This window comes from Primulina tabacum, chromosome 17 (assembly GCF_025594145.1).
Source record: "Primulina tabacum isolate GXHZ01 chromosome 17, ASM2559414v2, whole genome shotgun sequence".
In the NCBI taxonomy this organism is placed as follows: Eukaryota; Viridiplantae; Streptophyta; class Magnoliopsida; order Lamiales; family Gesneriaceae; genus Primulina; species Primulina tabacum.
In genome coordinates, this window is record NC_134566.1 from 31,285,781 (window position 1) to 31,310,062 (window position 24,282).

The 24,282-nt window shown below is 34.0% G+C and overlaps 3 protein-coding genes across 6 annotated transcripts; all 3 read right to left on the minus strand.

Moving 5' to 3' along the window:
* Nucleotides 1-1,021: 1,021 nt before the first annotated feature.
* LOC142531237 (shikimate kinase, chloroplastic-like) lies at nucleotides 1,022-6,821 on the minus strand. Of its 3 annotated transcripts, none has more exons than XM_075637328.1 (11): nucleotides 6,714-6,821; nucleotides 5,950-6,198; nucleotides 4,578-4,636; nucleotides 4,301-4,355; nucleotides 4,129-4,201; nucleotides 3,422-3,509; nucleotides 2,496-2,578; nucleotides 2,281-2,410; nucleotides 1,558-1,636; nucleotides 1,330-1,394; nucleotides 1,022-1,240 (listed from the first exon to the last, which is right to left on the minus strand). In XM_075637328.1, the coding sequence occupies exons 2-11, from the start codon at nucleotides 6,161-6,163 to the stop codon at nucleotides 1,190-1,192; spliced, it is 897 nt and encodes a 298-aa protein (XP_075493443.1). In that variant the 5' UTR covers nucleotides 6,164-6,198; nucleotides 6,714-6,821; the 3' UTR covers nucleotides 1,022-1,189. The 3 variants fall into 3 exon arrangements, with proteins under 3 accessions (XP_075493443.1, XP_075493444.1, XP_075493445.1); XM_075637329.1 differs by having other exon boundaries at nucleotides 5,950-6,178; nucleotides 6,714-6,807; XM_075637330.1 differs by lacking the exons at nucleotides 4,301-4,355; nucleotides 4,578-4,636.
* Nucleotides 6,822-9,417: 2,596 nt separating this feature from the next.
* On the minus strand, nucleotides 9,418-11,345 carry LOC142531185 (uncharacterized). 2 transcript variants are annotated; one of them, XR_012816227.1, is made up of 4 exons: nucleotides 11,131-11,345; nucleotides 10,369-10,602; nucleotides 9,631-9,766; nucleotides 9,418-9,553 (listed from the first exon to the last, which is right to left on the minus strand). XR_012816227.1 is itself a non-coding variant. In XM_075637256.1 (3 exons), exons 1-3 carry the CDS (start codon nucleotides 11,149-11,151, stop codon nucleotides 9,503-9,505), a joined length of 306 nt encoding a protein of 101 aa, XP_075493371.1. In that variant the 5' UTR covers nucleotides 11,152-11,345; the 3' UTR covers nucleotides 9,418-9,502. The 2 variants fall into 2 exon arrangements, 1 of the variants encoding a protein (XP_075493371.1); XM_075637256.1 differs by lacking the exon at nucleotides 9,631-9,766.
* Nucleotides 11,346-15,896: 4,551 nt separating this feature from the next.
* On the minus strand, nucleotides 15,897-19,966 carry LOC142530886 (brassinosteroid LRR receptor kinase-like). The gene is given in 3 exon segments (XM_075636784.1): nucleotides 15,897-17,809; nucleotides 17,812-19,598; nucleotides 19,671-19,966. Coding segments are annotated over 3 exon segments (3,582 nt in total). The 5' UTR covers nucleotides 19,760-19,966; the 3' UTR covers nucleotides 15,897-16,103.
* Between the last annotated feature and the right edge of the window lie 4,316 nt (nucleotides 19,967-24,282).

Here is a 24,282-nt window from a genome sequence, read left to right on the forward strand (position 1 = left end):
TTAGTATTATCAATAGTATTATTTATTATTTTATTATGTATTTTTAAAATTTACAAAATAATAAAATAACATGTTTATTAGCAAGTTGGTAGATTTATTATTTTAAATAGTGGTCTTTTCTACTTTATAATATTATATATTTTTTTAAAAAAATCCAATTAAAAAATAATATGATCAATCATTGGAAAATGAAAAACACATTAAAAACATTATATTTAAAAAATTGAGGGTATTTGTATCGGTTAATAAAAAGTAAAAAATATATGGCAAATTGCATTTTAAGCGTGTGTTACTGCAACTTATGACATAGGGGTTGTTTAACTTATTTTTTTGAAAAGTGGAGAATTTAATAGCTAATAAATATTTTATTGAGTTCTGTGCTATATAGAGTTTTACAAGGAGATTGAATGCATGATTTTATGTTTTACAGTGAGTCTATACAGTGAGATTACACACAAGTTTCTGTCTTTGAAATGAAGAAAAGGAAATGAGATTAAAAATGACACCTATTACAAGATAGATTTTGGTCTAAAATGATAATTTCACTCTTATTTTGCCGAAATGTAATCTGATTATTTCCTTTTGTTTCCTCCTTTTAAAATGCATTTTTTGATAAATAAATAAACAAAATGTTTGATGGTCAGATTCAAGAGAAGGTCTCTTGTAAGACGGTCTCACGAATCTTTATCTGTAAGACGGGTCAATCCGACCGATATTCACAATAAAAAGTAATACTTTTCATTGATGACCCAAATAAGAGATCTGTCTCACAAAATACGACCCGTGAGACCATCTCCACACAAGTTTTTTGCCCAGACTCAATACATTGGAGTGAAACTTCAGTTTCAGATAAAAATTAAAATGATTCCAAATACGTAAGAACATACGTGCCAAAATAAAAACTAAATTTAAAGTTACACAGTTGACATCCAATTTTTTCCACATATTCTACAAGGGGTGCTCACAATAGAGACACTTAACTCATACTAAACAAAACGGTGTTCTCTTTGGACAAGAGTCAACAGGAAACACAGCAGCATCCAACATGTTATTCTGTACAGTAACTATATAGCACAACATCCTTAAAACACAATCAAAAGAAGCTCCACCGTTGCAACTGCCATGAATTTGAACTGGAGAAAACCGAAATGCGGCGTTGACCTCTTCAATTTATGAAGGAACGAAAGAATCAGATACCATTTTCCCTTTTCTTCAAGAAGGTTTCGACTTGTGAAAGCAACTGTTAACGCGTAAAATCCAGTTTAGTCGATAAGAGAAACTCTACTTCGTTGAAAAAGAATGGAGTGGGTGGGAGAAGGAGAGACAGACCTCAATCGCAATTACGTTAGGTGTGAGCTTGCATACGTCAGTTAATCCGAGTTTTGCAGCAGTAACTAAATATAATGATTAAAATTGATCCATCAATAAAAGTTACGTGGGCAAATGGATTTATACCATGCATTCAGGGGGGTGGGAGGGATCACGATTGAGGACAAAAAAATAAAGAGCAAAAGAGTAAAAATTTAACAAAAATGAAACAAGCTACTGCGATCTTACTTTCTAGGCAGACACGGACATCAGCATTGGCGTATGCTTCACCCCTCTCTTTGAAAAGGGTAGATAATCGCTTCATAGTCTACATAACCACGTCAAATAAGAAAAGAACAGAAGCTCCCAATAAAATATCAAAGAATGAAAATTTGCATGACTTTTTATACAGCGTCTGGATCATGTGTATATATACAACCAGTCAATTAGACAAGTGCGCCAAGATAGTCGGCTAAAACTAAGCCAATTTTTTAAAATGAATACCTTTGGCCCAAGTTAATTCCAATATGGCTCACACATATGCAGCCATAAATCCAATATCTCGGTGTCAATACATAAAATTTATAAAGAATAATAAAGTTCGGTATAAGTTCCAACTTTTCGATAATTGACAAACAGCAAGCTCATCCATCACATATGTACATATTTCTTGGACTTCGACGGAGCTAGTATACTTAAACCACTTTCACGAGTCTTATTTGAAAGAAAATCTTTAAATATGTCTACTTATGAGCCAAGGCAGCATAAATTTTTCTCTGCCACCAATGTTCATCCTTCAATGAGCTGAACCTATGGAAACCCAAACCCATCCCATATTTTAATCGGAATAAATATTCACGCCCAAGCGTAACTCAACTCACAATTGCAGCACAATTTTCTAGGTTGACATTCCTCTTACAACCAGAATCATTCTTGGAGAATTCCAATATTATTAAAAATACAGCGACATACCATGGAATAAGGATCGCCAGACTCTTGGTTCAATAGGGGTCGAGAATCGGTACCTACAGCAGTAATTCTACGTGCTAAGGCATCCAAAGGCACGTCTAGCCAAACACTGATGCCCTTTTGCATGTATCTCCTAAGTATTAACAGTGACCGGTTAAACACTGTTGAAATAGCAAGTCGACCACTTAAAAAAGCCATCCAAACTTCAACTTTATTACCAATTGATTGGTCGAACCACTGCACCCCCACCAGTAGAAACAACTAATTGATGCATCGAAGACAGTTTCTGCAATGCCTCCGTCTGAAGAACAGAAAAAAGAAGAAGAATTGTAGTCGAGACAGATAAATTGTCACATTCTCCAATAATTACCACAACTGAGCGCAATGAGAATATTTTAGGTAAGAAGTTAAGTACGGTTCCTCCCATGAGATATAGATGGATTAACTTGTCAATTTTTTGATAAGCAAAACCAGTTGGGTGGAAAACCACTCAACTTCAATAAAATATGGAGCATGATGATGATGCTATTATGTCGATTAAATTACGCAAATACAACCACGTTAATAGTTGGTGATTTCACATTAAAAGAATCTAACAAAATAACAAGAAATATTTCTCTTGACCAAATTGGTTAACTCGTTTTGGAATCTTAGTAAATGCAAGCCAAATGGTGAAATTGGTTTTGTATCACTATCCCGTATTGGATAGATATTAAAGTTTCTTTCAAAGCATTCAAGCTGCAGTAGACATGCGAAATCGGCATGACAATGTAGCTATTTGAGAAATTTGGCCAGCCATGGTATCCTAGTACTCGCTATCATTGAAGCACAAGATATTTTAGTACTTACAAGCATAAACCCTTTGTGTGGTTAAAGCAGATAATCAAGCAATAACTAATCCAAATAACTCCCTGGGAGGATAAATATGAATCAACTTTCAACTAACTCATCATGAAACATAATGATAGTTGTATACCAACAGGCATATAAACATCCAATAAGCTTAGGCCTAACAAAAAAAGGCTCTGATAAAAACTCAATGGTCGCCGTCTTTCCTTTGGTGTCAAAACATGAAAATGATTTTAAAGGAGGGATATTTCTAGCTATCTGGTGCCAACTGAATAGGAAAGAAGTTTTTTCTTACCTCACTATCTCTAAAGAAGCTCTCACCATATTTCTTGAATATTTCAGCCACTGTGCTTCCACCAGCAGCTTGCTCTATTAACTTGTCACTGGAGCATTCACAAGTAAAAAATTATCATATGTATTGCAAGAATTAGCCATATTTATTAAAACCCAAAAGGCATGCAACAAGTTCAAGACGCATCCCTTCAGTGATGCACACACTGCGGCCGTGAAACACGAGCCTCGGTGCATTGTAAAGGGTCGAGACACCTTCTAAATGCAACTTCAATATAGATCCGGTGGATCTAAAGTAAAATGAAAAGTAATAGCATTTTATTCACTAATTATTTAATAGATAGGTTTTTAAAATGTCTTTCCTATTGGACTTCGTATATAAATAAATTTTCTATATGTATCAAGATACTAGTACACTATCTTTTACAGCACCTCAGTTTGATAAGGCGCGTGCCTTAACTTACGCCCTGTATTTAGGCTCTGTAATATCCATAAACCTTAGCATGTCTCTAATAACTATGAGTTTAGAGGAGGGTATAATTATAAATAGCTAATGGTTGATAGAACAGTGAAGTCTCAATCATACTTGATGAAATCAGCAATTTTCAATTACTAATCAAAGGATCCAAGAAATCCATTTTCAAATAGCTCTTTCTCAATTTTAAATGGCTCCTCGTTTATCAGAAAGAAGAATGAAGTTTTGGTGCCAACCAGTCACAAAAAGAATATCCAAGACCTTCAGACAAAACCTTGCCCACAGTTGATTTCCCAGATCCCATCATTCCTGTATAATAATTAAAAAATACCAAAAACAAAGAAAATGTTAAAGTGCAACGACCCAAAGTAATTCACACGGATTCAGAAAAACTGACGGCACATTTACCAACAAGATATATACAACGCCCATTCAGATATGGTTCAATTCCTTCAGATATATTCTGCAACATGCATTTACATAAAGTCAAAAGCAGACTTCAATCACTCAAATTCTCAAGAACATGCCCAATTGTTCTATTATTGTCCAAGGAGAAAGGCAGCTTCTTGCACTCTAAAAAGCTTTTCACCTTTAGGACATCATAATTTTAGATGCCAAAGACCTAGGTACGGTAAGCTAATTTTTAGGATATTAATATAAAACAAGAAAAACCTAATGAACTTACCTGTAAAATCATAGATTCATCAAACGATGAACGAAGACTTCCAGACTCTAGTACTGAAGCTGGACGAAAGAAAAATACAATGATTTTAGTGACACGTACAATGCTAGAAACTCAAGTCTATCAGCTTGTTCTCTTTGTTTGTGACCAATGGCAAATTCAAACAACCACCTCGACAGAAAACATTTAATACTGAGAGAAAATAGATACACGAACAATTTAAAAGAAGCTAAAATTACGTAATTACTCGGCATTGACAATGAGCTGAATTAATGACATAAGAGAAGGAAAGAACTGAGCGTGGAAGGAAAAAAAACTCAGGAAAGTTTAAACGCATAAGCAAATACTGATTAGTCCAAAATATATACTATATGAAGTTCACAGTCTTGAACTTTCAACTTGCCATGATATTCTTGTGATGCAGTTTACATGCATGGAATATTCAAAGTTATATAGCGTAGATGGAAAAAAACTCGGGAAATGTTCGATGCATAAGCAAATATTGATTATTCCCAAATATCAATTATATGAAGTTCTCAGTCTTGAATTTTTTATTAGCCATGACATTGTTATGATGCAGTTCACGTTCATGGAAATATAATGTTAATAGTTATATAGTCTATACTGGTAGCATTGCATTGCACAATATTTGCATTTTTTTTTTCAAATGCTTAAAGTAAACTAATGTTAACAGTTATATCGTCTGTACCACCCATGATATTCTTATGATGCATTTCATATGCTTTAAGTAAACTAACATTATAGCTGTATAGTCTATACCGCATGGCAGTGTCCTTTTTCTCATAAAATATAAAAATATATATTGACCAGTAAATCAAGATCGCATATTCCATGATTTAAACTGGAAAACTACAAACTTGGAGGTTGAAGAAGAAATTGTGTCGCTAGAGACTGATAGCAAACAAATGAAGGGAAAAAACTGTTTCGCTAGCCCTACAATGAGTTACTGTCCCCCAAAAATGGTACATGCATTCAATAATTTGAAAGACGAGTTATATCTTTTGAGGGGAAATAGTGGACAAAAATTGGTTCGCAGATATGGCAAATCTGGTACTTGTTTGCTCAAACCGACAACACTGAAATGTGATTCATCTCATAATCTCTGTCAACCATTCACGTAATGTTTGATAAAAACATAATCAAGCAATTTTAATAAATCACTTAACAATCATTTGTGATTTTACAAACCATCTTCTGTAAACTGGTTTACAAAACCACAAGGATCCATTTGAAATCGGCACCAAAATTTGAAAAATACAATATTGATGTTTTACAGGAAAGAAAACAAGTTTGTCATATCAGTGGGTCCATACAAATTCAAAACCAAACGATACCACATCTATTTACTAATAACCTGGATAATTTCCAGAGGAGCACAAAACCTTCAACAGCACTGGTCTACGAGCTCTATCTTTTCTAGTCTGCAAATTGTTCGAAGCAGGGGGCCGATTCATCTTCCGCTCCCCGTTGGTCCACAAAAAGTGCAAAGAACTACTTGATTTTCTGGCAATCTTCTCAGAGCTTATCCATGCCGGAGATTGAAAGCTTTGGGAAACTCTCGCCTCCATATATCTCTCCTCTTTCTTCAAAATACACGATTATGCTTCAAACAAAAGGGAATTTTCAAAATACGAATCACCATTCACCGTAAAACTCCTCAACCCCACCGACGTTTGAGCCAATTTTTCTTTCAGTCCAGAGATTAATTCAAATTTTCACTTTTTAGGCATATACCCGGGAAAAAGAATCACCAGAAAAATTCAAAGATCCCATCTTTTTCAGTCAAGTTACCACCTTTTTCATCAATATATAAAGACACTCACAATCATCCTTCAAACATTGAAAAACAAAACCAAAGTAGAACAGTTCAATAAACCCATATTAAAAAAACAGTAAAACCGAAGATTAAAAAAAAAATTTGATGACTCGAGAAGACAAAAGAAAACCCGATTTTCCTCGAATCAGGTCAAAACATTACAACAATTCTCCTCTGTCACAAGAAAAAGATGCTCGTACGCAAGCCCCGCGCACATACACAAACAAGAGATTCACGCGGGTGGAAAAACGGCAGCATATATGTAGCATGAAATTGAAGCATGCAGAAGAGCGTTTACTTACCCGAAATTCGAAGAAACGGTGCGGCTGATGGCGAATTTCCTCCTATTGAGTTGTCAGCATGCTCATAGTTTTTATACTTGGAATTCGTGGTAGGTGGCTAAGGTATTTGGTATAAATATGTGCTGGATGATTTGACCGGTGGTATTTATGATATATTTTATGATACAGATTCGAGAGAAAATATTATTGTTTACTGATGACAGATAAAAATTTGTGAGACGATTTCGAAAGAGACCTACTCAAAGTATTTATGCAGGCCAGACATTTATATTTAAAAAATAGAAATAATATTAAAAATTATTGATACCTCACGCAATAATAAAATAATGAATTAAAAAAATAAAGACAAAAACATGATGCCTTCTGGTAATAATATAATAATAAAAGACAATCACGTGATGAACATCCATCATTTATCACATGCGTTTGGTAGCACCAATATTTTTATTTCAATTTTTCGTCACCAAAAATTTACAGAAATTTATTTTTTACAAATGAAATTAAAAAATTTTGAACTCCAAACTTTTTATTATTATCATCATTATTATTATTTAATTATATGTTATTCTTTTAAAAAATTAAATCAAGTAGAAATTGCAAGTCAAAGGTCGACCTAATGGCTTTTAATAGAACCGTACAATTTAACCAACCATAAATTACATTATGTCACGTTTAGATTGATGAGTTCAAAATCCATAAATTTTAATTGAATTTAAATTTATTTTTTTTAAAAAAAATCGAAATCATAAACTTCAAATCGATCTCGCTGTATTCATATAGTAGTACTTCATCTTAGATTAGATGCGTTTCAAATTTATCCAACAATAATGTCATTTAAAATATATTATAATTTCCAGAGACGATCACTCATGAAAAAATTATTTTACATGTCAAAAAATATTATTTTTATTATGAATATGAATAGATTTGACTAGTCTCACGAAAATTCTGTAAAACGATTTCACAAAATATGTACTCGTAATTATAACCGAAATTACACACTCAATGATTTATGATTATTTAAATGACTTCTTTCTAAATATGACAACTTTTGACGTTGAGTTTTCACCAATCTTGTCAACTGGAACATTTTTTATCTTATAATTATAATATATAGTTGTGATATTTTCACCAATTTCATGTGTTAGGTGGCCGCAGACAAATTGTCAAATTTGCCAGTGCCACAAACATATTTTATTATTATAGTCTGTTTCATATATAATAATATATTACCAACTTTTAAAATACATACATATATATATATTTGCATGTGACAGCCCTATCAGCAAATTTCTTGGGCATCTATGGTCAACAATATTTCATCAAAATTATTTTTCATAAAATGTATCGAAGGACCCAAAATATTAATCCATACTAAATAAATTTTTCCTACTACATGGCAATTTAAATTGTGAAAACATTTTATATACAATTAGAATGTTTTTAATATTTATTAAAGAGGGAAATTAAAAGGCACTCGCGTTAAAAAGCAGAGCGTAGGCCCATTAAGAATAGCTCAATAAGCAACTGGGCCTAGGAGCCCCGCGTAGCCCAATAGGAGTGGAATTTGGGCTGGTTTATTGTGCTTTCCCGAACTCCGGCTAGACCAAAGTATTAGCTCCGACCTGAAGGCTTATTCCCACCGCCTGAACCCTGTACGTCGTCGTCCATAGCTCCTCGTTTCCTATCGTCGCGGAAACAATGGAGACTGTCATGCAGAAGATTAGAGACATCGAAGATGAGGTGATTGAAAAATTGTCCTTGTATTTATTGAGAAGCAAATTATCAAGATTTTGATCGTTTTTTTCATGCGATATGTTTGCTTCTTTTAACTTCAGGAAGTGCTTTCGTTCGTTTCTTGGTTTTTAGCTGATTTTATTGGCCAAAGAATTGTGTAAAACTGTGTTCGACGAGATGTGATGAGGAAATTGATAGGTTTTTGTGTTATTAGCGAAGTGAGTCTGAAAAACTGTTAGATCAGTGGTGAGTACTTAACCCAAAAAAGTGGGAGTTAGTCTCACATTGAGACATGAAGCCAAGAATGATTTTCCTTATTAGCTTCAAGTTTGAGTTAGGATTTGGATCCTAATGGACACCAGAAGTTTTTGAAAGAGAGAGACACTCATGGGTTGAGTTTCGGTGAAACACATGTGTACGGGCTGTCCGGCCTAAACCGATCCGACCTGATGCTGTATTTTGACCGTATTAATCTTTTGGACAAAATTTATTTGAAAAATAATTTTTATTTTGGAAAAAACAAAGTTTGCACCCGTCCGGTCCCAACTACTGCGTCCAAAAGTTTGCACACCCTCTAATCCGAACCAATGCGTCCGTGTGATTGTTTGGTGCAGAACCGCGCGTCCCATGACTTATCACATAAAAGTGTATCCTGGGTCCTCTGATTTATCACAACCGATGACTCACTTTATATCTGCAATTATTCATCAGAAGATAAGATGTCCTTTCTCTCGTGTGGTGGAGCGGAAACTGTCTTTTATATTCGCTCCAAATACGTCTTAGAACGGCATTTACAATTGAATTGAAGTAACACAAATTTTTCTATGGTTACGAATGATGGGGAGGGTGATATCAATTAGTGAATGTTTTGTTTTTTATAATATTTGTGGCACTATATAAAACACTATAATTATTTTAATGTCAAGTATCTGTTGCCAAAAAAATAATAAATAACAAATTTAAAAAAAAAAACAATCCTTATACTTGAGAATAACGATAGTAATCAAAGGGCACAAGAGATTGAAAGTGCAGCAAGCATTTCATCGACGTTATCAGGCCTTGAAGACACAACATTTGAAATAGCTGCAAACGTTACTCCTTGCCTGCAGCAGAAATAATACAAAATCTTATTGAATGGGATCAGGTTGGCATGGATATAAAAATGTTCCTGATAACATACATTCCATGTGAAACCACATGTGCTTTAAGGTGGTCCAGATGTAACAGGATACTTTTCAACTTTAGGAAGTACCCAAGGTTGCTTTCTCCATCAAGCACACACCCATCTCTTGCATGTTATTTGAATATTTTGTGCCCTGTGGTACATGATCTAGGATCACATACACTAAAATGATGACAATTGAATGCTTCATGACAACAACAAGAGCATCTCAATTCAAAAGTATAGCTATCTTTTAAACAAATTGAGCCAAAGCAAAAGCATGTTTCCACCAAGAGTAAGAAGCCATTCTATATAGCTGATAGATTGAGTCCTAACGAACATAAATCATCGAGCAATTCTAAGTTTTAATTCTATAGCGCTGTTTGGTTGACCTAAAATTTGATAGGGAGCAAGAATCAAACTCTCATCTATTAGACATCATTTTAATGCTAGTGAGCATTCATCCTGCGCAAGAATCGAATCAAACTCTCTATATGATCCATTCTTGAATGGCTTATTTACATAAACGCTAAGGAAAACAATTATCTCTAAGATCATCTACTGTCATTCCATCATATACCTTCTTTTACGTTCTTCTATCAGCGTCTGTAAAGAACTTGTCTAGAGTTAGCAAATCAATACTAGATTAGATATTGACTGCTCCTAAGTAGCAACTACTTGTCTCTAAACTCAAAAGATACACATTTTCGACACGGCAAAATGTAATCATACTTAAAGATGGGGAAAGGATCATACTGTTGGAGAATTACTCTGATGATTATCGAGATGATCGTCGTCGTGGGGTTTGTTCAAATCTCTTGTGTTTAAAGAAATGAGGTTTTCCTCATTTCCAAGACTGGCTCTTGATGGACCCCTCTTGTTCTGTTTCCTCGTTTCTCTGATTTTCGAGAAATCCATCGAGTAGTCAGGTAACTGTCTCTTTTGATCCCAGTCGCCAAATTGTGGCACAGAGAGCCATGGTGAATTCTTCTGTGGAAAATAGAGAACTTTCAGCTAATGACACCTAAAAATCAAATGAGTAAACTTTGTAGGTCTAATTACAAGCAAAAAAGGCTCTCCTGAAATTCCAGTAAGATCTTGATTCTGTCATACAAACCACAATTAAAGCATAGGAATGATAAAGTTGAGATTTTTCCATGAAGTTGGCACCTCTCACATGAGAGAAGTTTAAAGAATTTTTCTTTCTTCACAGAGAAAGAAAAGTAAGCACGTACAAATATCCCATTGATTTTCGAATATTGCCTGAGCAACAAAAAAAGCAATAACAACAGTGGTTCGAATATAATCCCAAAACAAAAACTTGAGGCTAAACTGTGCACACACCAAGACACAGGGCCAAAGCACAAAACTTGAACTACTTATTTAGAGCTTCCTTCATGAAGGTTGCAATGACACGAAATATTCGAAAAATGCGTCGAACCCTTCTGAGATTTGAATTATCATCCATTAACAGAAACAGAGTCCTCCAAAACAAATAAAGACCCTTTTTAGTTTTACCTCCTTGCGGTCGTCCTCCATTTGATAACAGCAAAATGTTTTCAATTTCTTGAAAAGACTGCACTTTCTATTCTTTTTTAAGAAAATGAACAGGATCCACAGTTTCAACTTTCAAAATGCATGTGCTCGAAGAAAGAAAAGACAGAAGAAACACGGAGGAATATGCTCATCATGTTTTAAAATATTTTCAGATCAAACCTGTTAGTCCATCTGTCTCGCCTTTAAAAACTTTGTCATCAATCAATTTTGTGGCAAAAATATATTCTTTGAGTTATTTATGAAAATTATTATTTTTTATGTTAAAACTTCACAAAATGCGTAATATATTTTTTATATCTCATTTTTAATTGGTCTTATCTTATATATTTATATTTATGAAATATGTCGATATTGTTGATATTAACAGTGAAAAATAAAATATTTTTAACATAAAAAATTAAAATTAATAATTTTAATTGAAATAAACATATAATACTTGATATTTTTTTCTAACATGACTAAAAAAATAATACTTTCAAAGTAAAAAAATATTACTTTAGACATAAAAAAATAATATTTTTCATGAGTTAATCGAGTCGAAAATCCCTAACAAGTTAACTCACGGAGCTCATAGGAGTTTCTGTGCTAATATTAAAGATTATATTGTGGGAAGGGCAAATTTTTTAAGAATAAATTTGGGTGCATATTGTATGTATGTAAAAAATTGTTATTATAAGTTCATAACGAGCTAAAATAATAATAATAAAGTTATTATAAAATAATTTATTTATTTAATAATATATGGGCACAGTGTGGATAGGATATGTATTTATGTATTGCGTGCATACATACCCAAAGTCCGTTTACTCTGCTAAGTATTATTAAGTAGTTTTTGAAGATACAGAAATCAAATCTCAGCACACAATATTTAATATATTTATGAAAATGTTTGAAAATAAATTAATTATGTTTTTCATTACACACTCAAAAAATAGTCAAATAAAGCTGGTCAGCATTTGAAATTAATTGGGTGTCACGTTGATGGGCAATTGGACCAGGCCTCATGGACTATCAACTAAGGACTTAAATGGGCCTAAAATTGTTCTGTTTTGGCCCGGTAGTTTGTCCACCTATACAGGTATTGGCCCAGTGCCTTTATTTGTACACTGCCAGTTTCATTTACCTCTCAACAACTAATGATTCTAATGCATGCATTCAATCCTACATAAAAAAATTAGTAAGTTTTTTTCTAATATAAAAATTATTGGAGAAAATTACTCTCCGTGCAGATAGAGCGATCAAAACGAGATATTCCAGTTACACTGTTTATATCGAGCATAAGTTTTTTTTTATAAAAAGACAACAGTAAATAATTATTATATGCATTTCATCCCACATTTAAAAAAAAAAAAAAAACTGAACAAAATAAGAGGATAAATATTTCAACTACGACTATTAATGTAAGAAATAAAGATTATATTTGATATTGATTGAGAAGGGAGGAGCAATAACAGTGTCATTATCTTTAAGTCGTGTTTGTTAGTGGAGGACTGTCCCTTCATATCGATAAAGTGGGCCGGGTTTAGTAAATAAGGGCCCACGTCTGGCAATCTCACGTGGGCAGCTCCAGCTTCTTAGCCCAACTCAAAAGTTACAATGATTTCAGCTGCCCCACCCGCTGCCCGATTTATGTCTGCTGCCCGTGAACCACGGCTTATTGGCCTCGCATATGTGACACGTGTCCCTGTCGAGTATAATCACCACCGCCCTCTTAATGTTTGGGGTTCTTGCATTTCGCCCCGGTAAAATGTCTGCGTAAATGTTACAAGCTACCTAGATATAATGATAGTGGATATAATAGGGGTAGCTTAATTTTAACAAAAGTTGAAGTCTCCGGGGGAAAAATGGCTCGAGACCTAAATCGCTTGTCCTTCTAGTGGGGCACAACGATTTCTTATCCTTCTTATTTGTATACTTCGTATCTTTTGCAGACGTGGCATGAATCTAAGTCACTCGGATTACTTGTTAAATTTGTAGACATGGGGGCTCCACCCGGACCCACCAAAATAGACGTTTCTTTAAAATGGAAAAATGGATGTACTTATAATTTTTTAAATTCTTGATTGGTTATTGCAACGCCCATGACTGTAAATTGGTCTAACATGAGACTCAGTTTATATTTATATATGTATTATTATTGATCATGAGTTATAGATTGTTTCAGTATAGGTCGTAGTTCATGCTCATGTATTGTCATTCATAGAATATCTCATCCTGAAAAGTGGTTTTTTCGCCTCCCCAACACTTAAATCAGGACCTCATGTTTAAGTACCTAGATTCTTATAGTGTATTGAGCTAGTTGTAACGAGCATGGGTTGTAGACTAGCCCAACAAAAGACTTGGCTCATGTTCATGCACCAATACTGGTGGGGAGGCGTAAGAAACCACCTTCTAAGAATAGGATATTCTATGAGTATCGATGCATGGTCATGGGCTACGACTTATGATAGATCGATCTACGACTCATGATCAATAGTGATATATGAATATAAGTTGAGTTGAGCCAGCATACGGCCCATCTTCATTACATTATATAATTTTTTTAAAAAACCGCTATTTTTGAGGTAAAAACAGTGGGAAAAAAATTAAAAATAACTTTGAAATATCGCATGTAAATATCTACGCGACACACACGATATGATGTGGCCTCTAATCTTTTGCTGGGGTGAGAATATGTGGCAGAGGGAAGGAGACAAGAAGATTGGCTGTCAAAGATTTTTGTGAGGCTTGCGTTAAAATGGGAGGGGACAAAACCTATAATGCTTCTAAAATATATCTAATCCACGAACCCCAAATTTTGTCGAAATTTTTGCAAAACTCGGGGCCACATGTGTTCGTAACGGATTATTTAATTTATATTTTGAGTATTTTTTTATGTTATCAAATGTTAGATATTATATTATCAAGATATATGTCAGTATTCATAAAAATGTGAAAAACTCACCTTATCTAATTTGGTACATTACTGTTCGGAAGTTATGGATCTAAAATATAATTTATTACATATTTTTTAAAAAAATTATAAAATTTAGAGTAATTAGCCATTCTTTGTTCACCAAGCTGGAATCTTCTTGAATTTAAGTTGTTTGAAAATGATATAAATATCATAACAACAATGGGCTCGCACCACACCAAATTCGATAAGCTAATAATGCATGCAAGCCGTTTCATTATATTGAAGACAATCTTGGAAACTGAAATTTTATTAGAAAAATATATAAGTTCGATTATTTGAATCCAAAATGATTAGTAAGTTTTACGATGAAAAAATTAGGAATAAATATTATTATCATGCTAAAATCATATTTTTATATTTATTTGTGATATAAATTTAAAACAAATATAAAAAAATATTTGACAATACTTTTATAATTTTATTTAAAAAAACTTTTCACACTTCTAAAGTAAGATGTGACCACTTTTAGCGAATTTGCTTTGAGCATGGTGCCGAATACACGTGCACGTGCACACGCCCACATAAACCAATAGACCTTAAGGACCACTTAGTGATTCATGAATATCACATCTATTAGATTATATTTTACTTTTTATATGTGTGTGTGTGTGTGTGTGAAGAATTAAAAATATTCAAGTTAACAACTTTATTTAAACATAATTATGTCTCCAATTACATATTTACTTGTTTATATATATATATAGACACACACGGGCGGAGCCATGTGTTGCTCCGGGTAGCTTGTTTTTTTCTAATATTTTTTATACATAATATTTTGTCTTATTTTCCGGTAGCCGGAAACTCCATTTGTCAATATTAGCTCAACAATTGTTTAAAAAATTCTAACCCGGGTAGAAATGAAAATCTGGCTCAGCCACTATATATATATATATATATATATATATATATATAACTTTCCTTAGAACACAAAATTGTTTTTCTAACATCACAATAAGCAGATCCAATCATCCAATAACATAAATAACTAACCTCGGTCAAATAATAAAATATAATATACTACAATCTCCTTTGCAATAATTGCATGATAACACAAGTATTTAGAATAGATACAGGGAGGAACAAAACAAAAAGGGGGTGGAACATGAAAGTTGTCAAAAGCATGAATAATGAAGGGGTGTGGCCTACAAACATAATTAAATCCCAAAGCATTTTGATTTAACTTGCATGCATGTAGAGCTAGAGGCATTGTTTTGACAATTAACAGATTTTATATAAATTAGAAAGTTTGAATTAATTAATGGAAGAAAAATGAGATGATAAGAAAGAATTTCAGCCAAGTAGCTAAAAAGGGACTTGAGCCCAACTAGCTAAGACATGACAATTTTTATTAATTGTGTAACGGAATTGAGTCGTAGGATTAAATTTATGTAAAGTATATGTACTCTTGTTTTTGGAGTAGAAAGAAAGAAGAATACACATATATGTATATAAGAAAATAAACTTGTATGAGACGGTCTCATGTGTCGTATTTTGTGAGACAGATCTCTTATTTGGGTCATCCATTAAAAAATATTACTTTTTATGCTAACCATATTACTTTTTGTTATGATTATTAGTAGGATTGATCCGTCTAACAGATAAAGATTCGTGAGACCGTCTCACAAAAGACCTACTCATATATATTTGCCAAGTTTCTAAAAAAACCTTGAAAACTAAAAGGATGCACCATCTCTTTGACATAGCATATATGCTTGCTAAACTCAACTGAATAGTCATAATCACACGAATGAGTTATGCTGCTTAAATTATATTTGAGGTTTTTAACAAAATAGATTTCAAACTCAATATGTATATGTACAATAAAGTGTTACAAAAGTTAAATATAATAACAAGATTTTTCTCTTTTCAAGAAACTAGTACTATTTGCAAGCGCAAGAATTTTTCTCAAGTACAAATTCAAGTGCATCCCATGCTTCTTGACATTCATCGAAGAATCCTCACTAACTTTGTTCCGGTTTCACAATGGCTTACTCAATGCATTTCCTTCTCGTATGATCATTTCTACACCTTCAACTTCAGTAAAAGTACCATCTCCTACTGTAACTAACGATGATGAATCAACGCTGGATCCGGCATGAATTTCCTTGAACATAGCCATAACTTGGATCATTGTGGGACGTTTCCATGCCCTATCATCCAAGCATGAGCACGCCACTTTCAAGTATTGTAAAAGTTCTAGTTCTAAACTCGGGTCTTCTTTCAACAAACTGGGATCAAGAACATCGTGTATTTTTACTTTAGCCTGCTGTTTCATCCATCCCACAATATTGTTGTCCCCAAAGTCGACTGAATCCGTCGGTTTCCTACCGGTAAGCAGCTCGAGTAGAACCACGCCGTAGCTATAGACATCCCCTTTGGTCGAGCATCTAAAGCTTTGGTAGTACTCGGGAGGTACATATCCTGGCGTTCCAGCCAACGTGCTGACGCTTAAGTGAGTATCCATTACACTCACATGCCTTGCCATTCCGAAATCTGACACCCTGGCCTCAAAATTCTCATCGACTAGGACATTGCTTGATTTCATATCTCTATGAATGATGTGTGGAATGCAGCTGTGATGGAGGAAAGCCAATCCCCTAGCTGATCCAATGACGAGTTTTCGCCTTGCAGCCCAATTTAGCTTGATCCCGATCTTTTTCCTGTCGTGTAAAACGTCCTCTAGGCTTCCGTATTTCATGTACTCGTAGACCAAGAGGCGTTCTTCTCCAACCTTGCAGTAGCCAAGGAGGGAAACAAGGTTCCTGTGCTTGATCTTTCCGATTGTTTCCATTTCGGCAGTGAATTCCCGATCACCTTGGCCGCTGATATGTATCAGTTTCTTGATAGCCACAATAGTTCCATCCTTTAGCTGGGCTCGGTACACTTCTCCAAATCCACCTGAGCCTATAAGGCAGTCATCATGGAAGCCATTTGTGGCTTCAAGAAGATCCGCCAAAGTGAGATTCTTGAGAGGCTTTTCGAAGGTTGAGAGGGTGATGCTTAATGCATCACGAGCACTGGTTTTCCACATGCTGTTGGCTGTGGCTGAGTTTGAGTGGTTCTCCACGTAAGCCTCGGTCGCTGCCTCCTGCTTCCTTGTCCTCTTCTTCGCTTCTATAGCAGCAAGCGTCAATCCAAGAACGCAGAAGAGGGAAAATAACAATCCTATTGCAACACTTCCTGCAATGGACGCGCGCTTATGGTGAGATTTTTCATGCTGGCCAGTTCCTGAACCCAATCCCGCCCCACAACGGGGAAGAGGGTATCCACAAAGTCCTGAATTATTTGCAAACCGGGAATCAGGGAATGTGTCGAATGGAGCTGAATCCGGTATCATTCCAGATAGATTGTTATTCGACAGATCGATTTCACCCAAGCGGAGGCTGTTCAGTGACTGAGGAATGGAACCATTCAGCCTATTGTAGGAGAAGTCAAGAATAGCAACAGTCTTTAAGCCGGAGAGCTCCTGAGGAATTGGACCAGAAAGATCATTGTGTCCTAGGTTAAGTACAAACAAGTAGTACATGGAACCCAGCTCTTTCGGAATATTTCCCTCCAGTTCATTGTAAGACAGGTCAAGAAATATCATCGAGCCATTGCGATTGAAATTTGGCTGAAGGGTGCCACTATAAACTCTGTTGTAACTGCAGGGATATCTGGCCGAAATCCTGCTCAACTGTTCTGCCTAATGCCTCCAAACTCGAGCAGATTCCCGGCTCCATGGCATTGTTTGCTCCCGTCATTCTTGATATACGCAAACTGCTTCCCTGTGAGCAATCCTGCAGCAATTTTACCAGATTGTTTGGCCAACTCTGGAGGGATCGTCCCGTTCAAGAAATTAGTGTTAAGGTCCAACCAAATCAAGCTGCGACAATCCCCTAACTCAGCTGGAATATTTCCACTTAGCGAATTGTTTCCAAGTTTCAGAATCGCTAGATTGCCTAAAAGGCCCAAAGAAGCTGGTATTTCCCCGCTCAACTGATTATTAGACAACGAAATCCAATACAACCTAGTACAGTTGCTAAGACTGTCTGGTATGGATCCAGACAAGTCATTGAAATCAAGAATCAAGTTCTCTAAACTCTGCAAGTACATAAAATCTAGTGGGATTTCACCATTGAGTTGATTCAACCACAAGATCACGTCTTTGAGATCCGACAACGTCCCCAAGCTCGGTGGGATGGTTCCATTCAAATAGTTTAAACTAAGATCAAGAGAAACCAGCTGTGAGCAATTACTTAAACTCTGAGGTATCGAGCCAGTGAGCAGATTATTTTGCAAATAAAACCATTTCAAACTGGTCCTACGATCTTGGCAAAGCCCAGAAGGAATCAAGCCAGATATATTATTTGAACTCACATCTAAAGTCTCCAATTTCACCATCTTCGAAAAAGACTCAGGTAAAGGTCCCGTAAAGTAATTGAAAGACATCCTCAAAGTCCTCAAATTGCTCAATTCCAAGAGCGTGTCAATGGGTATCTCACCAAAGAAACCATTTCCGGAGATATCAAGAAGCTCCAAGGTAGCAGAGCAGGCACCAAGGCTCTCAGGTACGTTACCTGTAAAATTATTAAAAGATAGATCCAACTCCACAAGGGTTGTGCACAAATCGGATAAACTCGGAGGAAAAGTACCCAGGAAACCATTTTCCCCGAGATACAGATACTGTATGCTCCCCATAGGCAGCTGTGGAACCGAGCCTGTGAGGTGGTTACTGCTGAGGTTAAGAAAACTCAGCTTCCCACATTTTAAAAGCGAATTCTCAACATCACCATGGAATTTATTGGAAGACAAGTCCAGATGTTGCAAGTTGGAGCAGTCAATAAATGAGGGGAAATAGGTGGAAAGATTGTTCGTGGAAAGATCCAAATAGACCAAATTCTTGGAGTTCAACACAGGTAAATCTCCTGCCAATTTGTTACCCTTCAAAGACAGGCGCTGCAGCTCAGAAAAACCACTCGATAAAAGCCAAGGCACCACATTTTGCCCAGAAATATTATTGTAAGAAACATCAAGAACTTGTAACGAGGAAAGCCCCGCAAAGGGAGTGTCTTTTTTAGTAGCATCCTTCACAAAAGGGGGTTCCAAAGAATTCTTGGAAAGATTAAGAAAAACCAATCCACGGCAAGTCCCAATAATTGAAATATCAGTTAAACTCCCGGAAATAGCATTCTCAGCTAGATCCAGCGAACTCAAGAAGCTCCCACACGAAAAACTCGAAACAGAAGAGATTGAACCGTAAATACCAGCATTCTTCAGAACCAGGGACTCCAAATTCTGAAGGCTTAACAAAAAACTCGCAACCGAGGAGAAATCAGCACTGAGGTGAGAATTAGAAAGGTCTACGGATGAAACCCTTGAATCTTTACAAGAAACACCAATGAAACTGCAGGGAGAAATGGTGGGCTGCCAAGATTGAAGTTGGGTGGGGTCAATGAGTGAATTCTTGAAGGAAATTAGCTGGCGAGAGTCCCTGTAAAGTTCATTTGAAGCTGAAAAAACCAGCGAAGATGGGAGAAGAAACATAAAGAAATAGAATACACACATCAAGATTTTCTCCTGCAGACTCTGGTGATGACGCAAAAAGATGAAGAAGGAACATTTGGAGCTGACGAGGTGGTCGTGGTCTTCCATGTTCAAAATTTAACGTAGAAATTATATTGTTTGCATGTGCTTCTCGAGGAGCCGCGGCTCTTTTGCTTCCATTTTAGAGAGGAGATATTGTAGACACGAAGTAGAGGGAGAGTGAGGGATCGATCCAAAGCTAAATGGGATTGGCAGTGAAGTGATGGAGTAAATAAATTATAAACAATTAAAACATATACTGTACATACATATATAAAATCGTATATATATATATGTGTGTGTGTGTGTGTGTTCTTGTTGAATTATTTGGGAAGGAGTTGGCAGCAGGGGGTGTTGAATGCGGGGTGAACACAGCTGTTTCGTCACATGCCCATGTGACAAATTTTTATCTCTGCACAAAATATAGGATATCTCATATCTTATTTTAAAATTTCATATTACTCATACCCGTAATCAAATTTCCGAAATGAAAACGTAATTAATGAAATTTGTATTAAATCTATCGACGATATTACATGTATGTCCTTAAGTATCTTCTATGCTGAGGGTGTACATCGTAGTCAAGCTCCAGTGAGATAAAACAAATGTTTGCAAAAAATTATATTTTTTTTTATACAAAAACTCTTGTGTCAATTTCGTGGGTCGAATATCTTATTTAGATCATCCATAAAAAATACTACTTTTTATGCTAATAGTATTACTTTTTATTGTGAATATCGGTAGGGTTGATCCATCTCACATATAAAGATTCGTGAGACCGTCTCACAAAAGAGGTACTTTGTTTTTGTAAAATTGATTAGATTAGAGATTATAAAAAAAACTGAAAAATGAGGAATGTGTGATGTTTTGATAAAAGTAAAAAAGGTTGAATGTTTATAAATAAGTTATTTAGTTACTATTTTTTAATAAAATAACAAAAAAATTCTTATAAGAGAACAAATCTTTTTCTTCATTTAAATAGTAATTTTGGATTAAATAAAAAATTGATGCTAAATGTGTCAAGAAGAGTTTTCATTTATTTATCAAAAGATCATAATGACTTTTGAATAAAAATAATCATACTTAGTATGAGATTAGCTTTGAGATTTTAATTAAATTTAATAAAACACAAGCAAAATCAGGGTTGAGTAACACCAACAATTGCCTTTTTAAGTGAAAATTTAAGAATCTGTTTATTTAATGATTGCTATCACTCCTTACATTCGAAATAAATTAGAATTTTGATCGACTAAAAACTTTGTAGCTCAGCTTAAAAGTAAATATTTATGTTGAGTTAAGCATGTATTAGTTAGAGTAGTACTGGAATAAGTGATTTCTTGTAAAATTTTCTTGCATCGATTTGTTGACGTTCCGCCGCTTAATCTGGTTGACTATGTAGATCGTAAAAGAGTGACGTCAGATCATAACGGGTAATATTGTCTCTGTTGGGTACATGACCAACAGTAAGAAAATGGCAAGACGATATTTATGAGATATAAGCATATAGACATGCACTTCCCCGAACTCATGGGCCTAACAGCCTGATCCATTATCACCCAAATATGTGCACTTTGTGCTGCTACGAGTATAAGAAAATAAAGTTGCGTCTTGACTAACAACTATAGTTTTTGATCTAGTGGTAAGTTATTGATACTAACAATTGGTTTGAGATTTAAGTTATGTGTTCAAGTTTCACAATAAGCATTTTTGTACTTATTGTGGAATGTTATGAATTAAAGTAATATAATAAGATGAGTTATCTCTTGAGAAGTTCTCGTCAAGCTGCTAACGTTGCGTTGCTTGATCTCGTTGGTTAGGTAAACCGTAAAAGAGTGACGTCAGTCTTAACAAGTAATATTGTTTCTGTTGGGATATGAAATCGCACCAACAAATAGACACACACCTAATCCAACTCGTTAAGATTCGTTATGTCGATCTTAACGAGTAACATTATCATTGTTGGGAACAAAGTCGCTGATAAAGAAAAGGTAAAACTGGTTTATAAGGGATATAAGATCGTACAAACAGATGAACATATACATTCCCAGCAGACGAGACCCATGAGTTCTCAAATAAGTACATTCTACGATATCAGAAATAAAGTTATGTTTTGAATAATAATTATATATATTTTTAACATGGTGACAAAAACTTGATCCAGGAATTTATATTATTATATGATTTCTTCTGAAATTTCATTTCATTATTATTACTTAGAAAATGGAAGAAAGTACAAAGATAAGCAAATGGCTTTAGTAATAACCAATTAGTGGTAGGAAAGGGATCAAAGTACGGAGATGCATGGATGGCACGATCACTATCTACTTTTAATGAATGTCAAGATTTCATTGAATGATTATTTGATTGTCTTCACTCGATCATGCACATAATTTAATGCCAATAACATTTTTCTGTATTTACCATTATTATTGCAATCTGGCTCATCTACATTTTACAATATTAAAGTCCCAAATTCTCAATTTATTGATGTCTTTAATGTGAATATATGGAGTAGGGTTGTAGAGGATTACAAGCACTGCACAAATTTATATTTCAAATAAATATATTTAGTTAAATTTAATATAATTAAAGAATGATTAATTAAAATTTTAAATTTTATAGCAAGTCATTACACTAATGTTTTTAAAAGCTTTTGTTTTTTAATTCGCGCAACTAATGGAAAGAGATGTTCAACCAAAATAATGTAGTTTTTGACCAATAATTTAAAAGATATTAAATTTCAGCTTTGTATGATTTGCGGATTATATAATGAATAGAATGATTTCTTCAATAGAAAAAAATCTTATCTTGCCATTGTCATGTTTTCGAATATAATAGAAAATTATGAATACGTGTTCATTTATGTTATACCGCATGGTGCACAATCGAATCTCAGCTTTCAGGTTTGTTGGGAAGACAAAAATTCGTGTGAGACGATCTTACAGATTGTATTTTGTGAGACAAATATTTTATTTGAGTCATCCATAAAAAAATATTACTTTTTATGCTAAGAGTATTATTTTTTATTGTGAATATCGGTAAGGTTGACTCGTCTCACAAATAAAGATTCGTGATATCGTCTCACAAGAGTCTTATTTTTTTGGAAAAATCATACGATCAAGTAGGTCAAAGATTGGAGGATTGTTCCGAGGAGTTTCAAGAAAATATTTTTTAGATTTTAGTTGGATGGAAGAATTTTGTTATATTTGTGAACGTCCGTTTCTATTATAACTTCTATAATTTTTAACAAAATTTAGACGTATGATTGACATGTTTCTTTTGGTTTTGTTTTTTGTTAATAGTTTAAATTTATAATATGATATTTAATCATTAAAAAACTTATCATATTCTACAATTTCTTTTAATTTTTATAAATATTTTTGAAGGTTTTGAAAAATGCTAAAATTTATTATATATCTGTTTGTAAAAGTTTTTAATGAAACTCATAAAATTCCAATCATATTTTATTACAAAATATTTTAAAAAAAATATTTTGCATTTCAAGAATTTTTGTACATATTTTTGTGCATTTATGCAACTTTTTTCATGTAGTTTTTCAAATCTTATTTAAAATTTCACACATTCATGTTATAAAAAAGTAAATTAATTTTGATACAAAATATTCAAAATATAATAACAATTATATAATACATTGTCAATTATGTGAGTACCAATATTGTAATAATTAAAAAAATAAATGATATATAAATTAATGATATTATTGTCATTTTACTAAAAATTATGCATATAAACAATTTTTCTCCAAACATTCAAATTTTAACTTTTATTAACTTTAAATTTTTATTTTCAAATGCTTGTTACTTGTGCTTATCATCCACATCAAAATAATCTTTAGAAAAATTATTTTTAAAATAAACAAATAATATTCCAAACACTCTCTAAATATTGGTAATAATCTCACTGGGGTGAAGGACTTTATAACATTTTAAAATAATAAACATTTAAAGTTCAATAATAATAATGATGATGATAATAATAAATTGTTAGAACAATTTGGTACCAAGATGCGATCGAGGCCCAAGGGCAATGTCCAAAAATTACTGAAACCATTCAATCTATCGTTGCTCAAATAAAAGGGAAGCCAAACATCTCAAGAAAAAAACAGAAATAACGACGCTCAATAGTAGTAATTATATGAGATAATTAATCTGAACGGGATAGATTAATACCTGGATTTGCTATCTATATAAATCTCATTAGAATCGGCACCTAAAGTTCTATGGAGAAATCTTCATGAAACATATTCTACGTAAATTCCAGCAAGAAAAAGCTCAATTTTTCACGTCGCACTCCCGGTTTCCATTCTTCCATTAAGATGACATTTTTGGCCATGAATTATAATAAATGGACTTCTGATTTATGTTGGTTTTCAAAGTTGTGTTTCTGCTAAAAATTGGGTTGAATAAGTGAAAATGTTTTGAAATTATAAAATAGTGGAATTTTGAAGGCTTGTTTGTATTCACCTCTCGTATATAAGTAGCTGATACTTTATTTTCTTGCATTTTATAGTTTTTGCACTTAATAAGATGGTAAGCGTCAAATATTTGACTAAATGTATGGGAGGCAATTGC

Bases quoted from the DNA above. Each gene is read 5' to 3' on its own strand.
- LOC142531185 (XM_075637256.1), bottom strand. From the start codon at position 11,151: ATGGAGGACGACCGCAAGGAG. The intron at 10,603-11,130 runs GTAAAACTAAAA...TATTTTCCACAG, and splicing joins TGGAGGACGACCGCAAGGAG to AAGAATTCACCATGGCTCTC. The intron at 9,554-10,368 runs GTATGATCCTTT...TTTCTGCTGCAG, and splicing joins ATCAGAGTAATTCTCCAACA to GCAAGGAGTAACGTTTGCAG.
- LOC142531237 (XM_075637328.1), bottom strand. From the start codon at position 6,163: ATGGAGGCGAGAGTTTCCCAAAGCTTTCAATCTCCGGCATGGATAAGC. The intron at 4,202-4,300 runs GTAAATGTGCCG...ATTATTATACAG, and splicing joins GCGTTGTATATATCTTGTTG to GAATGATGGGATCTGGGAAA. The intron at 2,411-2,495 runs GTAATAAAGTTG...GTTAATACTTAG, and splicing joins GTGGTTCGACCAATCAATTG to GAGATACATGCAAAAGGGCA.